Consider the following 17,304-nt stretch of genomic DNA (forward strand, 5'->3'; position numbering starts at 1 on the left):
TTCTTTGACTTTATCGTAGGAATGAAGGACTTTGGCCGCTGGACAGTGTTCTTGATTCGTTTGTCCTTGTTCTCAAAAGGGTAATGTAGGCAGGAGGTGGTGGGTCATTAGTCATTACTCATCTGTCTTTTGGGCAAGTGGTAGCCTCACAACTGCTGAGCACCTGTCTAGAGATTGATGAAGGTAAGTGAGAACAATTTATGAAAATATAATCTGCTGGTGATTTCATTCTGGCACTCCGGATGTGGATTCGAACACTGGTGGGACGTTGGAATTTCTTCATATTCTTCCATTCAGATCTTAGGCTTTGTAGTGACTGGGGTTATTGCATTTATTTACATTTTTTATGAAAATTCTTGGTGGTGCTTTCTTAGTGTGAGGTTGTCTTGTGTTCTTTCAAAGCAATTTAGTTTTTATTGGTGTTTTTTCAGTTTCTGCGTCATACAGAGATATCTAAATTCTGGTCATGATGTGCATATGATTAATCTCGACTTAAGTTCTGCTACTGACAATGTTAGTCACAAGGTCCTTTTTTCAGCCTTGAGTGGGAGTTGGTGAAGCATTCTTTTTTCAGTGTAATGACTGAATTTTTAACTAATTGATTACAAACCAGTTGCTGCTGGGCACCAGAGAGACTACTAAAATGTAATCTCTGGTATTCTCCAGGGTAGTGTTCTTGGGCCATTACCTTTTTTTTGTTACATCCAAACGATATTTGGTTTAACCTCGAAATCAGTTTAATTACTTATAAAGATGATGCCACTCTTTGCATTGACTCTGTCTCCTGAATATGGACTTGTGGTTGTGCGTAGAATCTCTTGATAGAGATTCAGCTAATATTAGTATATAGTGCAAATTGTGGGGAATGAATTTAAACCTTAACAAAACTTATAGTGTGATAGTTAGTATGTCTGTAACACTGAATCTCTACCACCCTGATCTTTCCTTTTGACAGTCTTTCTTTAACTACTTGCAACTCATTTCTAATCCTAGGTGCCGTTCTTGATTGCAACTTCACTTCCGAGACAGGTATTAGGCCTATCTCTTTCCTTATTGGGACCTTTGGGTTGTAGCGTTCAGCTTCTTTATCTACGGTTGTAATAATAATAATAATAATAATAATAATAATAATTAATAATAATATGCTTAAAAAATCTTCAGGAGTTAGAAATTTCTAATTTCTAAGCAAAATTAGATCAATATTTGAGTTATTTATATTTAAATAAATATAATATAAAATTGTTAATTGATAATATTTGCAATAAGAACTTTTTTTTATTTTAAAATGTTTTAGACAATAGCTTTATATTTTATGACTGCTTTAGTGAAAGAGTTTTTAGTTATTGATTTTTTTATTTATTTTAATAGTTTTATTGATAAAATGAAAGTCTTCGACATAGAATAAACAAAAAATCTTATACAGATCCTATTTGATGCTAATTTGATAAAATTTAGCGTGTATAAATTAAAATTGAGGTAATGTCATTACGAAAAAAGTTGTCAGTTACTATTTATGATTTATTGTTACTCTGTCAACAGATGTCTTCAGCGGTGCTATTAGGACCGTTTTCTTTTTCATTTAAAGGGGAAACATGCCTAAAATCAAACTCGAAACTGACTACAGCATTAATAAGATTTCAAGTTACTAATGCAGATTTCTGGTTTAATGTGAAGGAAATTTAAATTTTTTGAAATTGAAAGTTAAAATTCAGGCAGAGATTACTTCATTTTTAGCTTTGTTTCCCCATTAAACATTATGTCTATGTATGCAAAATACTTTCTTTGATGGGACTGAATTCGTCTGCTTCTTGATTGTGAAGATGTTTAGCAAAACACCTTAAAAATTTCTCCCTTTCAAAGTAAAATGTAATGTTAATACTAAAGCCGATTGCAATTGTTAAATATTGTAATTACTAATACATATAATAATTATAAGCTTTGATATACGAAACAAAGTAATTTCTTTCGGATGCAAAAGCTGCCAGGTTTGTTTCAATTTGGGGTTTCTGCAATTTTCGTATTCAAATTTTATTAAATTTAGAGTTAAAATAAATGAAAATTTATTTTAAATTAATATTTCATATCAATTTTCATACATTCTTGTACCTTTTAAGTAAAATCGGCATAATTAATTACTTACCTAGTTTCGAAATCTCTCAAGAGACATCACTAGAGCAGTGTTGCCAAGCTTGTGATTTTTTTTTACAAGATCTTGTGAATTTGGCTATCACCTTGTGATCTTGTGAAATAATCTGAAAATTTCACAAAATCTTCTGAATTCTGTCTTATAGGATATAAATTAAATAATTATCAATGTTAATTAAAAATAAATCAATATAATTTGAAAATATGATATAATTAATACAAATATAAGTAATATAATTATGGTGATTATTTATAATTATGATTATATATCCAACAGTAATAATACATTTAAGATTGTACTCAGCAAGCATTACCAACTTTTTGCTGTATTTTAACAGAGTTGTGTATTCAGATACTTAAAAGGTTTCCACTCAGTGAAAATAACATATTAACCTTGTTGAATATTTTGGAAGCTAAAGTGACTCTTTCAAGAGGGGAATCTTAAATTCATCTCTAAGCTAAGCTTGCCATTCATTCCCCTATGCTTGTACAAGAAGAGGAATTGGATCAACTTCAAGAACAATGGCGAGACCTTTTATATGCAAAGGCAAGTCTGAAACACCTAGATCAGTCTGCAACATCTTTTGGGTTTGAACTTAATCAAGAAAAGGATGTACTCAGTCAACCCAAATGTGATTTGCTTTCCAAGTTAATGTGTGGTCTCCCAGCAACCACACATTCATTAGCTTCTGTTGAGAGGATCTTTTCTCAAGTGAACTTAATAAAAATAAGCCAAACAAAGATACTAAAAACGATACAGGGTTAATCGCTTACTAACAAAGCATCACAAGAAAGGAAGTGTCTTGCTTTGAGTGGGAACCTTCCAAAGTGTTACTAAGTGAATTAAAAGAAGGCAGGATCAGACAGGGATATGGATTAAAGTATTCAAATAAGGAGGAAGCAGAATCGTATCCCACTGAAGAGGAAGAAGTTGAAGATCTATAATTTTTCCTATTATTCTGCATGGCATTGAGTGGGTGCTGGAAATTCATAACAGGACTTCACATACGATAAAGTACAAGTTATAGAGAGTATTTATATTTAATTAATTTATTATTAGGATCACGTATTTGAATAATTTATTTAGCACTCTTATGCATCTTGCGATTTTTATGGAAATCTTGTGAATTTCCATTTTTCTCTGTGGCAACACTGCACTGGAGCCACAAAGAACAGAACGTGCTAGTATCCATTGTGAAATTAGTTGACAAGTAACCCTTCTACCTCAATTGTCTCAGCTCTGTCATTTTACTGTGGTAATTATCACATGTTTACTATATTTTGTTACTGTTTGTTGTACATGAAAGGTGTAGCATGTTATGACTGTCCCTAGGTTAATGTATCTTGTAGAAAAATGTAGTGATGGAGAGCCGGCTTCGAGGTGGAGTGCCTCAGGGTAGTCAAAATGGCCGAAGCCTAACAGGTGCGATTATTTCATCTGTACCCTCTACCGGCGATTTGCTTTCGTATTGACCTCGGTAGGGTATTGGTAAAAATACCTTACATTCCAAAGTAGGCATTAGATTCATATGCAGTGGCTATATTATATGATTTTTGTCTTTTATGTATACTAAATGGTCCCTGTAGGCTCCCGTGAATTTCGTGATGCTGTAGCTTCGTTGGAGTCCAGTACACAAAATAAGAACAGGAAAATGGTTTGTTATTTTCATTTAAGTGAAATGGACAAGGATTAATTAAATTGTCAGTATTGTATAAAATGCTCCCCATCCTAGGCTTGGCTAATCTTTGACAGGCCAAAAGTTACGTAGCTGAGGGTCCCATGACAAGGCTTCTTTAATTATAGTTTACCCTAGAGTCGATTTATTAAGACTTGCCTCGTTACTGCTGAGTTTATAGGAACTTAAATAGGCAAATAGTCTAGTTTGTGGATGGTACTCCATACCTTAACTACCGTAGGTGGAGAAGGGTGATTGGAAACAGTGACCCTGTATAGAAATGAGTCAAGGTTAAGTTTTGATTGGCCATTATTTCGGTAATTCTAAGCCGGCTGTCCGCGGTGAGCTAGACTATGGCATTTGACGTTTTCCTTTTTTATTTTACTTGCTTTACAAGAATTTAAAGTAATATTTTGCCGGCCGGCTGTAACTAAACTGTAATTAACCTTTGAAGACTACACGACTTTAATTACCTAACCTGGGGTAGGTTTAAGCCGGCATTCCGCGGCGAGCCCCCTCCCCCCCCCCACAAAGCTAATACGGCAAAATTGTAACCAGTAAACACCCCTACAGGACGTAAGGTTGGTATTTTTAGGGATGTTTACCGGTTACAATATTGCCGTATTAGCTGTGGAGGCGAGGGGGTGGGGGGCTGTCGGTGGTGTAGTCTTCAAAGGTCAATTACAGTTTAGTTACAGATGGCCGACAAAATATTACTTTAAATTCTTGTTAAGGAAGTAAAACAACATAGAAAAACGTCAATTGCCATAGTCTAGCTCACCGCGGACGGCCTGCTTAGAATTACCGCTTCATTAATTATAGTCTACCCTAGAGTCGATTTATTAAGACTTGCCTCGTTTCTGCTGAGTTTGGAATGGGAACTGAAATAGGCAAATAGTCTAGTTCGTGGATGGTTAAGTATACCTTAGTTTTACCAGACCACTGAGCTGATTAACAGCTCTCCTAGGGCTGGCCCGAAGGATTAGACTTATTTTACGTGGCTAAGAACCAATTGGTTACTTAGCAACGGGACCTACAGCTTATTGTGGAATCTGAACCACATTATACCAAGAAATGAATTTCTATCACCAGAAATAAATTCCTCTACTCCATAGCTTAACTACCTTAGGTGGAGAAGGGTGTTTAGATCCCATATAGGAATGAGTCAAGTTTTGATTGGCCATTAATTTTTTTGGCTTAGGCAGAATTTGTAAGCCCATAAATAGGTAAAACTTGAAGGCTACCTGCATATTGTGGTCTGGTTCCCGTCAGTTGCCGATCAGAATATGTACGACCTTTCATTAATGCCTTAGGCTAGGCTGTGTTATGTCATTTTTTTATGTTTATAATATTTATTGTCATTTCTTTGTGTTTCTTGTGCGCATCCCCAAGGGCCTGGTGCTTAACAGGGTGCCTGTTTTCCATGTAAACTGGTAGTTAGGCCAGTTGCAAGAGAAGAACAAGATCCGCTACTAAGTATTTTTTATATTATTTCCAGTAAATGTCACAGTAGCCTAGTGCTATAAGCTTTCTTCAGTGAAGTAAGTTAGCTGCAAGGTTCATTTCCACAATTTGGTACAGGTAATCCTAAATGACATATAAGGTTCAGCCTTTTTGAAATTTTAAACTTGACTGTAAGGTTACCTGTCGTCATTCTGGTGGTATTATGTAAACGTTAACTTATGAATGATTAGCATAAGGGTAGGAAATGTGCATTTTCGTAATTCTTGAGTGCAGTAAGCCTAAAGGAATTGCAGGGCTAGTTAGGCTATTGTAAAAGAGTTGCAGGGCTAGTTAGGCTAGTTTGTCGTGCCTATCGTAAGTTATTGCAGGGCTAGTGTATCGTGCCTATCGTAAGTTAGGTGACCAATGTTTTCAACTTCGGCTAAGCTATCTCAACATTGATTTGAGGTTTTTCATGTGTGTCTGCCTAACATAACCTAAAACAGAATGTCAGTGCTTCCCTTTAGATAGTAGAGCATAATAGAGCTTATATCCGCTAGGAAAACAGGTTAATCGACCCGAGGAAGACAGTTGTAAACTGTTGTATAGGTGTATTGTATACCAAGCTTTCCAACCTTGGGAGTTTCAGTGGAAATCTGATGGCGTTATTCTCTTTGTTTAACAGGTATCCCATCAAGTGAACGTGGAAGACTTTCAAGAGGTAACTGAATTTAAGGAGTAGAAGAGCACTAGAACTGCAAAAATGGAGATGAATGAATTTGATAAAAATTTTATTAGATCCCTCACCATTGGTCTAACAAAAAAGTTAAACCTAGAAGCTGCAGCGGACCCTGGACTTACGTCATGTGAGAAGCTCTGGGTTGACAGTTCGTTGGACCAGACAGCGGCTGCAACTAAAGCTGCTAGGATCATCTACAAAAGGTTCAACAAAAAATCCAGCAATGCAGTCAGGAACTGGATGGCCAATGGTGCATATGCTGTCATTTTTGGTGGCTTAGTTGCCATTGGACCAGTTGATGGGAAGGAAGATGGGGATTGGCTTAATACGGCCCAAGGTGACATGGCATCGGTCGAGGACACAAGAGCAATTCTTAACCCTAACATGGTCAAATCCTGTGTGACGCTAGCACTTGCTGGAAAGATTAATTATTACAAAATGAATCATCACACAGGCCAAGGATGTGCCCAAGGTTACACCAAGAGTGTCATGACAAAGGTCTTCGGGCAACATAAATCAGTTGATGAAAGGGTTGAAGACGAGGATAATAGGAAAAAAATTATGCACACTATCAGCCATTGGTGTAGCACTTTGTTGGTACTGGGCAGTACTATGCCTCTTAGGTATGCACAAGCTACACCTCTGAGAGACATCCACCCTGTCAATAAGAACTGGCTGTATAAGATCAGACCCACTGAGTACATACAGATAACCACCAGTCCACCTGCAGGTGCTGGGGCAGTAGGTATTGAAAAGGCTATAGCCGGAATGTTGGCTAGTAACATGATGTTCTACTTGTTTCCTGATCCCCAGGGTCTATCTCAGGTCATGGATAGGTTTGATACAATTGTACAGAACCCATTCATCTACCATGTCCGTTCCCATTATCTTACGGGATTCAGTAAGCGAGCCTTGAAGCCTGAAGTTCTAGGTATGCTTGTATCGTGGGTAAGGGAATTCTGTCCGAACTCCACAGTGGCCAAGAGTCCTTACTGCAAGGCCAACGTTGGCTTCCGGGATTGGCGTGACTATAAGTATAACGATTACGATGATGCGTGGTGGGTAGAGTGTAGATTTGTTAAAGATAGAATGCCGACAGACTTCAAGAATAAACCGGTAGATGAACAGGTAGATGCCTTCATCAATGCAGGGTTGCAAGTTTCATTGCGCACTATGCCTAATAAGACCTTGTTTGAGATCTTGGGCAAGTTAGGGAAACCCCAAGCTATGATTAGGAAAGCTGCAGAAAATGCTGCGGCAATTAGAAAGGTCCTGAAACAAACTCCTGACGAGTATACATATGAAACATTCCTAGCCGAGTCAGCAGGGGTCCCTCTGCAGTCAGCTGAGGCCCCAGCTGTTGTTCACCACGGTCCAGCCCCGTCAAGCCCGATAGCAGGCACATCTGGAATCCATGATGGGCATCTTCACCCCACAGACGATGAAGAAATACCTTCGAGAAGACCCAGAGTTGAAGAGGACCTCTCATCTGATGTTGGGTTCGAACCATCAACTGTAGCTGAAGGACCCAGAGTTGAAGAGGACCTCTCTTCTGATGTTGGGTTCGAACCATCAACTGTAGCTGAAGAAGGACCCAGAGTTGAAGAGGACCTCTCTTCTGATGTTGGGTTCGAACCATCAACTGTAGCTGAAGAAGGACCCAGAGTTGAAGAGGACCTCTCATCTGATGTTGGGTTCGAACCATCAACTGTAGCTGAAGAAGGACCCAGAGTTGAAGAGGACCTCTCTTCTGATGTTGGGTTCGAACCATCAACTGTAGCTGAAGAAGGAGTGACAGGTAAAGGAGTAGGAGTGGTGGCCAGTGATGAAGAGGAGTATTGGTTAGTTGCAAATGTAGCTATTATGATCTTATGATTTAGAATATTTCATGATATTACATACCAAAAGAGATTATCAAATACACATGATAGGAATATCCATATATATAATTAAAATTTTGCTATTTCATATACAGTATTGAGACAGTAACAGTCTTCAGTTTTACCCCAAAACGAAACGACTGTTCTGTGTATGCATACCAAACTTGTAGCCAGATAGTTTTAGAAATGTAAGACTTATGGCAAATAAGCACAATGTACGCAGTTGTATTGTACTCTGACACAGCCTTGTAGTCTAACCATTTTTGCACCAGTCATTGGCTATCCTAAGAATGACAGGAAGATAGAAACCTCTGATCATGAACATTGCACCCTGTGTTAGGTTAGGTTATGTTAAGGTCAGATAATGCAGTTTTATACTCAATGTGGAGGCCTCTTTGATATGCTTTGCTTAATATGTAAATCATACCAAATTTTATTCCAAAATTACTGTTACTTAAATATTTATTGTCCAATGTTTGTTTTAACATGTTTTCCCACAGTGCTCGTGGGTGATTGTGGTAGTTAAAGTTAAAATTTACTTATGATACTATGACAAGCCAGGTTCAAAGTTGTCTGGTGTAAAATTTTGCACCCATTAGAATACAAAAGTATGTTACTGTACTTGTAAACCAAAGTCGCATGTAAACATTACATTTAAAACAATAATGTAGTGCAGAGGTGCTACAGAATTTTTCTGATGGTGTTTGATGTGACCATCATTTTCCTTATGAAAGGCATGATTAAATACTGCGTCCCCTCCCCCTCAGTGTCTGATAATGGAGCAGGGCCACAGTTGAAATTGGATTATTTTTGGCAGTGGAAAACAAATACAAGCACTAAAGTGTAAACCTTAATTGTAACCTAACCTATGGTGCTTTAAATTGTAAGGGTGAGGTACAGGGGACGCATCCAAACCCATGGTGCTTAGTTCTACTAGACTTAGGGAGGTGATCCCCTCCTCTAGTAGTCTCTAGTTTCCTTCAGACATACCCTTACCCTAAGATTATGGTTTCCCACTGTGGTACCTTAGTAATAATAAATGAAGCTGGGTTGTAACGGATTAATTTGGTAATTTTATATTGTTTTATTTTTCTAGTATGGTTAATTTTTTTATGCTACCATTTTTTTATGTATATTTTTAGGTATACCTCTTGAACTGAATTTTAAAATTAAAGTATGGTTTAGTGTATGTTAGGAACTGTGAGATTGCTGTTAGCTGTAAAATCTCTAGAAAATGTTGAAGTGCGTGCTGTAACATAAGTTGAGGTGCTACTGTGTATTCTGTCATTATCACCATTTTTAGAACCTGCACGTTTCCTGATATAATGGTCTGACCTTGTCGGATTTAAAAAAAATTTGGAGTAACTAATTTATTTAAAATCACATTTCTCATCTCCATCCTAGTCTTTCAATCCTTTAAACATTTTTATGACATTTTGTGGCTAATGCTAGTTCTGATGCATAAGCAACTCCAACAGAGATCTTCCACACACGCCAATTGACCTGATATGCATCTAAATGTTCACTGAACACCACCACCTATTGAACTAAATTTCGGTTCCAGAGGTTCTTTAATCCTCACACTGTTGGAATGTGGAACAGCCTTCCAAAATATGTTCAATTGAAACTTCAGAAGTTCAAGCAAAGGTGCAATGCATTGCTACCCTAATGTATACTAATCTCCTTGCATTTTAATGCATTTTTATCTGTTTGGTAATTTATTTATTTTTTCTTTTTCAATCAGTGGGATCTCTTTTCTGTATTTCCCCATTACCTCTTCTTACTTCCTAATGAAGACCACATTCTTTGGAAGCTTGAATTTCAAGTCAATGGACCTTGTGGGCTTGTTCCATATGAACAGGTTTCATCTTGAGAATAGTAATATAATAATGGCTGTCCCTTCCTGCAACTGTGCCAGTCCTTGAAAACTGTCATAGTACATTTGAAATACTTCCAATATAACACCCATTGTCTTGACTGGAGATTTAGGTTACGGTACAGTAGCATCACCAGCTCAGTGACGATGGCTGAAGAAAAAGTGCAAGGTGACAGTAGGTTAGTGTGAGGTATTCCCCCACTCACCCCCTGTAACCTAACCACCACTTACCTACCTTATTACGAAATTCAGTGAAAGTTTCCAGCTGAATGATACTTCAATTTAAAAGGCTCTGGTTTGTATACTTAAGAAAAATACAAATTTTAATTTTAAAATTTCATTTCATAGGAAGAAAGAGAATTGTCTGAAACTGACAGAAACTGCAAATTTCATTATCGTAGTACGATCTACTTTTCCCACTGCAGCCATTTCATTTCATAGTGTTTGGGATATTTCCTAGGCAGTGAACCCCAAGGTTTTTCGGGTGTCGTTATCTAGGACTAATATTTCTTTTGGGGCCATCGCTTATGAAGTTTACGGTCTTTTATGTTTTACAGTGATCCCCAGTGGACTTGTACTAAACACGCCGCAAAGGTGGTTACACACCAGTTTAAAACCCTTGGGGGACACTATCTAGGAAAGATCCAGTGATTGTATCTTGGTGCATACAAAATGATACCCAAATTTTGAATACCCATGTTAAATAACTTTGTTTATTTCAGGTGATTCTTCGTGGGAGGATATGCTAGCCATTTCTCTCAGACCTGTTGGTGACACTTAGCTGCTTGCCTTAGACCCCTCCTCCTCACTCCAGTTTGTGTCTATTTCATCAAGTCCTGTAGATGATCCAGGGAGTTGTCTATCCACTATCTCTTGGTGTGCTGACTGGTCATCTTCCCTCCACCAAGAACTTCACCAGCTGTGGTCTTCAGTCTGCCTCATAGTACAGTATATACATTTTCTGTGTCCTTGTGAATGCAGTCTGAATTTAATCCTATTTAATATCAGTGGTGTTGTTACACCAAAATTGTCGTCTTAGATTAAGTCAGCCATGTGCTGGCACATGCGCTTGCTCTATGTCAGCCTGTAAATAAAAGCAAAGTCAGCACAGTTTTTGTTATTGAGAAGGAGAACTTTTCATTTTTATATAATTTTTTGTTTTGAACTTCATTTGGTAAAGCATATTGGTGCGTAAAGTTTGTTTCCCTCTAAAAGGTTATTTAATGAATAAATTCAGATATGTGGGCCAGCTATTTAATATAAAATATGAGACGAGTTGCTCATATTTGGGTTGACAATTGTCAGAATAAGGATGATTTTGCAAGATAATTGTCAATTTGCATTTGTAAGTCTTTGTAGCTTTTATCTTAGGATAACTGAAATTAATTGGAATCACTTCATGGATGATTCAAGTTGTGTTTTCATAGTCAGTAAAATTACCACTTGAAGATTTTTTCTGCTTTTGTGTTCATATACTCGTGGATCGTGTAATTTCTTATGTTTAGTAGTTCAACCAAACAATCGAGTCTTACAAAGTCTCATAGGCCTGGCCTTCAAGCTTGGCAGTATATAAGTGAGAGGAGAAGATTGCATTATGGCATTGTTTAAGAAGATAGACATTAAGATTAGGGTAGATTAGAGAGAATAGATCAAATATAAAGTACAAAGCAATGCAGGTGACAGGAGGAGGGAAATGGCAAAAATAAAACTTGATTACTGCCATATTTTCATTCATTCAGTTAATGAAGGCACTCAGTTTGGGTTCCCATATAGGAATGATTGTTCTCTCTTTCCTGGAAAAGTTTGTTCGTCCCACGCATGGTAACTCCCAAAACCATTTTGAACTGAAATGTTAGAAAGTTTATCATACAGTTTTAAACTATGAAGGTTATTTTGTGACCAACCAGATTTTGGAGTAGTGGCCTAACCTTAAATACTCAGGAATTTTTCAGCAAAAATTTTTAATATAAGTAATTTTTTAAGTTCAGTTTCTTGTAGAGGGTTGGTGCCACTAGCCCACCTCATGAGTTAAATAGTTTTCATATTTAGACATACATTCACAAATGTATAAGATAGTAGTTTAGACATTAGTTTAGACATACATTTGCATGTACTGTATACAAGATAGGTAAACTACTGTTGTTCCAGGCATTCCAGAGAGTACCATTTTTAACTATGGTATGGTTAAAGTATTGAACAGTGATATACTTGCTGACATACACAAGTGCTCTGTTAGTTTGATATTTGAATCTCCTGTACTTCCATCCTTTCATGCATCCGAGATACCTTCCAGTGTAAACTCGCAGTTGTTGAGCTGTTCTTTACTGGAGATAAATTTATTACCAGACATCATGATATTGAGTTTGTCATCTTTGCTGTCTTGGTACAGGAAGTCTTGTAGTGCTGTGTAAATTGAACTTTTTCCAGTCCCTCCAAATTATGTTCCGTTTATTTCATCAAAGCATCCAAAGTTTAGAAAGTCATTCCAAAAGTAGTGCTGTGATGGTTTAGTTTAGCTCCCTTTTCAAAACCATTGTTTGTAATTTCTTTTTTTTTTTCGTGTTAAAAACATCCAAATTTCCCGTGTATCTTGAATAAAGTAATTCAGGTACGTTTATAATTTGTCATCTGAATCTGAACTTGGGTAAAAATCTTAGGAGAAATTTTGTGTAGAAAAGTTGAATATTGTCAGGTAACCTGTATCATCTGTATATCAAAATTACATTTTCAAGTGGTACTAAAATATTATTTCATATTGGTTGCATTTTTTTTTTTTTTTTTTATTTATAGTAGCCACCATTTTTAAATTAATGCTATAAAGCAAGCAATTTCTTATCCTAAGAATTGAAGTAAAATTGCCATAGCAAGTGAGAAGTTTCACCACAATGGTTGGTGTACGGCAAATCAACAGAAATTGCAAAATATGCACTAAATTCATGTATATTTTCCTCTGCTGCATTTTTTGTATTTTGTGTAAACTTTTACTTATCAAAGCATATGTTTTGTTGTATAAATTTTGTGACCTTAGCTTCTAGATTTCCTTTATACTGTATCATTTGGATAAGCCTTTTGCTTTTAAGCTCTTAATATGATATAGGAAATAACTGGAAAAACATTAAGAGGTGAGATTTGAGTGACGTGTCTCCATATTGTGTAAGAGCACTCAAAGCTGCCCTCATGGTTAGGATATTCAGTATTTCCCAATTTGTACTGAAGGCTTTCAAGTGGAAAGCATATCCTAAACATATTAGGAAATCTGAAGATTAAGAGGTTATTGTGACTTCTAGAAAGTTTTTCTATTGAAGGAAATTGATATGGGTATAGTTAAAGCTTGCATACCCTTTATGAATGTTATACTGAATGTATGAAGGTACTGTAGCTGTTTTATTTGGTTGTAAAATACTTAGATTTACAACTAACAAGGTAGGTAAATAAATCATTATTTTGAGTTTAAAACTTTACATTTTATTTTCCCCCACAAAATCACGTAGTACATTTTTTTAATCTGTAAAAAAAAAGCCTACCCAACTCCCCTGCTACGTGGAGCTGTATAGGAGTCGTGAACAATCCCTGGGCAACTCTTGGACAAGTTTGGTGTAATGCCTATTTTCTCAACTTAACTGATGACTTACTAACACTTGGATCTTTGACACTGAAAGTAGTTAACTAAACCCATAACTTCACCCTTTTACAATCCCTTCAAACACTCAAAATTTTTAAGGTGAAATAAATAAAAAAAAAAAAAAATTGTTATTAAAAAATGAGACCAAACACTGTGATTGACTGAATACTTTATCTGGATAGTATAGTTAACAATCGTGTCTGCAAAACTGAACAAGAATTATGAAATACTATATTGCTTTGTGTTATGAAGTAACTGGCCTAATCTTTAATTCAAAACGTCAGAAAAAACATTTTAAAGTCATCTGTATCCCACAAAGCAAGCACCAATTACTCAACACTTCTGTACCAATATTAGACGTGAGCTTTACTACAAACATTTTAAATAGAAACTTGAATGTTTTTATTTATCAAATACATAAAGTTACAAAAGAATAACAAATGACTGTTACATAAGTGACTGAAGCCCCATGAATGTGAATTAAAAGCCATTAGTTTTCCGACATTTTTAGTCTAATAAAATATGTCATCACCAAGGGCAAAGAGTCCTCACTTCAAGTACAGTTCATCAAACCAGGCTAATAAAAGCTTACCAAAAAAGCAGTAGGACCAAATACATGTACAAGAGATTCCATTCATCAGTGCATCTTGTATAAGGAAAGAATTTCAGAAAAGAGGCGACATCAATACAAGGTACTATTCTGACAGCCCTAGCCTCAGCCCGACTAATAAGGTACTATTCTGACAGCCCTAGCCTCAGCCCGACTGTTGTCACCTCCCCCTGCATTGATGAGTTTGCACAGACAATCACCAACCAAGGTCGGGCTCTGATAGACATGCCATTGGTACTAAGATTACCTTACAGACCACAGACAGCAACTAGATACCTCCCTTGGAGGGCTACTATCTGACCTTTGCATTAACTTGAACCAGCTACCATGAAAATTATTTCCTGCTTATTCTGTATACAATTGACATATTGTGTCCTTTACATGAATCTGGGTGTACTTAAATGTACACGATACCGCTAACACCTTTTGATTCTTTAACAAGAGACTCTTAGTGTATTATCTAAAATATTACGACAAATGTGACTAACCAGCATAAAAGGAATCATTGGCAACAACAAACTTATAGAGCCAAAACATTACCAACACAAAAAAAAGGAGTACTGTAACTGATAACTCAGGTATACATGCAATGCAATATATAAAGGTTCAATGAATAAAGACTAATCAACATAAACATGTCAAGACTACACTACAAAAATGGCCATTTAATTTGCACACCAAGAGGAAGCTTGCCAGCCATTTCCTTTAGAACATACTGATGAAAAGTCCTGGCTTTTGAAAGAAGTCTTAATCAACACTGAACGAAACTTGAGCAATGGCAGCCAAACTTAACCATCCACCAAAAGCAACATTCAACTTGGAGCATCTTCAAAAAATGGGCAGAAACCTTAATGGGGGTGACAAGATACAGTTCAACACTTGATGAAATCACAAAGCTTGAAAAATTGCAGTGATGTAGATCAAATAATATTCAATGTATCAAATCACACAAGGAAGCAACCTATCACATACTGTACTGCAAACTTCCTGTATATGGACAATATACAGCACCAATACTAACTTGCCTAAATAGCAGGCATGCAACCTTCCTGGAAACACAATCCAACAGAGGTCCACAGGAAATAGGCTATGGACACCAGGGCAGACAACAACCTCGTCTAACCTAATTCACAAATTTGACATCAGAAATCAATGCCAAATGTCAAATCTCACAATTTCCAGTAATCGGTTAAATGTCTGCATAACCTACAACTCAACACAGCAAGGAGGGTCAAGTCTGCAAGATGCAGCAGCTTCTCAAACTACAGAAAAATCTTGATATTATAAATACCTAAAGCACCAAGGAAATGGCATCCCATAACAACTACATTAAGCACTCAGCTAACAAGATGGAATGTTTCCTGTGGCATATGTAAGGAGCAATCAAGAGACAACCAAAAGGAATATTAACAACCAACAAATAATTAACATACAGGGCACAGACATGGATGGAGTCAGGGAAGGTACCCATCTGCAAAACATTTGCCAAAGCAAATTGTGAAATGAGCAATTCAAGATAACACCTGGAAGAGGCTTATTAAAAAACCAAACTAGGAATTAAGCTGAGATGAAAAAGAAGAGAGAGCATAAACAATAAACAAACGGGGGTACTGTACTGTAAACTCTACTCCAAGACAATAAAATCTAGGAGAATGAGGACACTCATCTTGTATCTATAAGTGCAGGGGTCAGCATCAAATTCAAACTTTCATTATTGTAAATGAAAAGCTACAAAATTTAAAATCTGCAAAAAGTATATAAAAGCCAAAAACCATTAACCACACTGCACCCCACGGGCAATCAAAGTATGACAGCAACAACAGCTTATAGGGTATGACCACGGTTTCTGTGAGAAATAGCAAAATGAAATCAAGGAACCTATAAACATTATGAACAAATCATTCAACCACTCATGTACTAGCTAACATGTCATTGCACTCCCACTGTAAGGTAGTTGTGACCAAGAACAAATCATACTGCACAAAAGATGGCATCTCACATCATTCTCAATAAAAGACACCAGTCTCGATGTCCGCCTATCTTTCCAGCCAGAGCAAATATAACTTTTGATTGTCAAGGTATTAAGCATATAAAAAACCTCCCTGGTCAAATCTACTGTTTTCACCAAGTTCCATATTTTTTAAGCAAAGAAACTGACATGGTGAGGGCTGTCCACATCAATCTTGGCCAGTGCATGAAAAATGTGTAAACAGCATTTGTTTCTAAAATGATGAATAAGCCATTAATTAAAAATATAAGCTGAATGTTTCCAGAAACTGAGGAAGGCAGAGATTTCCACATTCAGGACGTAAATGAAAGGGAGGTTGATGAAACTAGCTGATGAAAGAAAATATGACTTCACATTATCTAAGGGGCTGCAAAGTCTCAAGTGTAAAATGACATTATGAAAAGGAGAACAAAATGCAATCAAGATGCACCAGGTAACAATGATGGGTTGATCAAATGGGCTTACCTACCAATTCACAATTTTCACACAGTGCCAAGGAATCTGAAGCCTGAATCATAACCCAGTTACTACTCAAAGTCAGCAGCATAAAGGACCTCCCTTTACTGAGAAGTTCAACAGCGAGGAACATTTACTGCATATTGGTGCTGCTGTTCAGCGAATCTTGTTGCTCTTGGCAGATAAAGGGGATCAGGGATCAACTGTGATTGTAAAAGATCTGTTGAAATACAAACAAGAGACCATCCACTGATGAAAATAACTGTTACTATAACAAACAAGAGACCACTCTACTGTATTTAAAAGAGGTAAATCACTGGCAGAATCAGACATCCACACCGGAGAATGGTATTCTAGTAAAGGAAGTACAAATGACCTAAAGAAGGTCGCACTGATTTCATCACTGATATAAATATGTGAGGCCTTACGGACAATACCTAACTTTCATGAGGCATTTGCTGAAGCTTTCATTAGATGTTTCTCAAAAGTTAGATGTGTCAAAAGTTACACCTACAATAGTTAAAGCTTCAGACTCACTCAGCAAAGTTCCATCCACCTGAAGGGAAGGATGGGGTGGGAAATCTGTATGAGATCTGCTAATCAATAGCGTTTTCGTTTTACTGGAGTTCAGGCTCATACCCCACTGCCCACACCATCCCTGATCCGGTCCATGTCCCAGTTGAGGCTGAGGGTAGCTTCATTTCTTGTAAGTGGAGACTTTACTACACCCACAAGTGTTGCATCATCGGCATACTAAACAATCTTGCTTTCCAGGCCAACAACCATATCACTTGTACACTAAAAATAACAGTGGACCAAGAACACTGCCCTGTGGAACTCCAGACAAAA

At 36.9% G+C, this 17,304-nt stretch overlaps 1 protein-coding gene across 3 annotated transcripts; it reads left to right on the plus strand.

Annotated features, from left to right (window-relative positions):
• Positions 1-92: 92 nt before the first annotated feature.
• Positions 93-13,215, plus strand: LOC136839997 (uncharacterized). 3 transcript variants are annotated; one of them, XM_067106280.1, is made up of 3 exons: positions 93-183; positions 5,950-7,801; positions 10,482-13,215. In XM_067106280.1, the coding sequence occupies exons 2-3, from the start codon at positions 6,028-6,030 to the stop codon at positions 10,538-10,540; spliced, it is 1,833 nt and encodes a 610-aa protein (XP_066962381.1). In that variant the 5' UTR covers positions 93-183; positions 5,950-6,027; the 3' UTR covers positions 10,541-13,215. The 3 variants fall into 3 exon arrangements, with proteins under 3 accessions (XP_066962381.1, XP_066962379.1, XP_066962380.1); XM_067106278.1 differs by lacking the exon at positions 93-183 and adding an exon at positions 3,289-3,401; XM_067106279.1 differs by lacking the exon at positions 93-183 and adding an exon at positions 3,534-3,657.
• Positions 13,216-17,304: the final 4,089 nt, after the last annotated feature.

This window comes from Macrobrachium rosenbergii, chromosome 7, assembly GCF_040412425.1.
Source record: "Macrobrachium rosenbergii isolate ZJJX-2024 chromosome 7, ASM4041242v1, whole genome shotgun sequence".
Classification (NCBI taxonomy): domain Eukaryota; kingdom Metazoa; phylum Arthropoda; class Malacostraca; order Decapoda; family Palaemonidae; genus Macrobrachium; species Macrobrachium rosenbergii.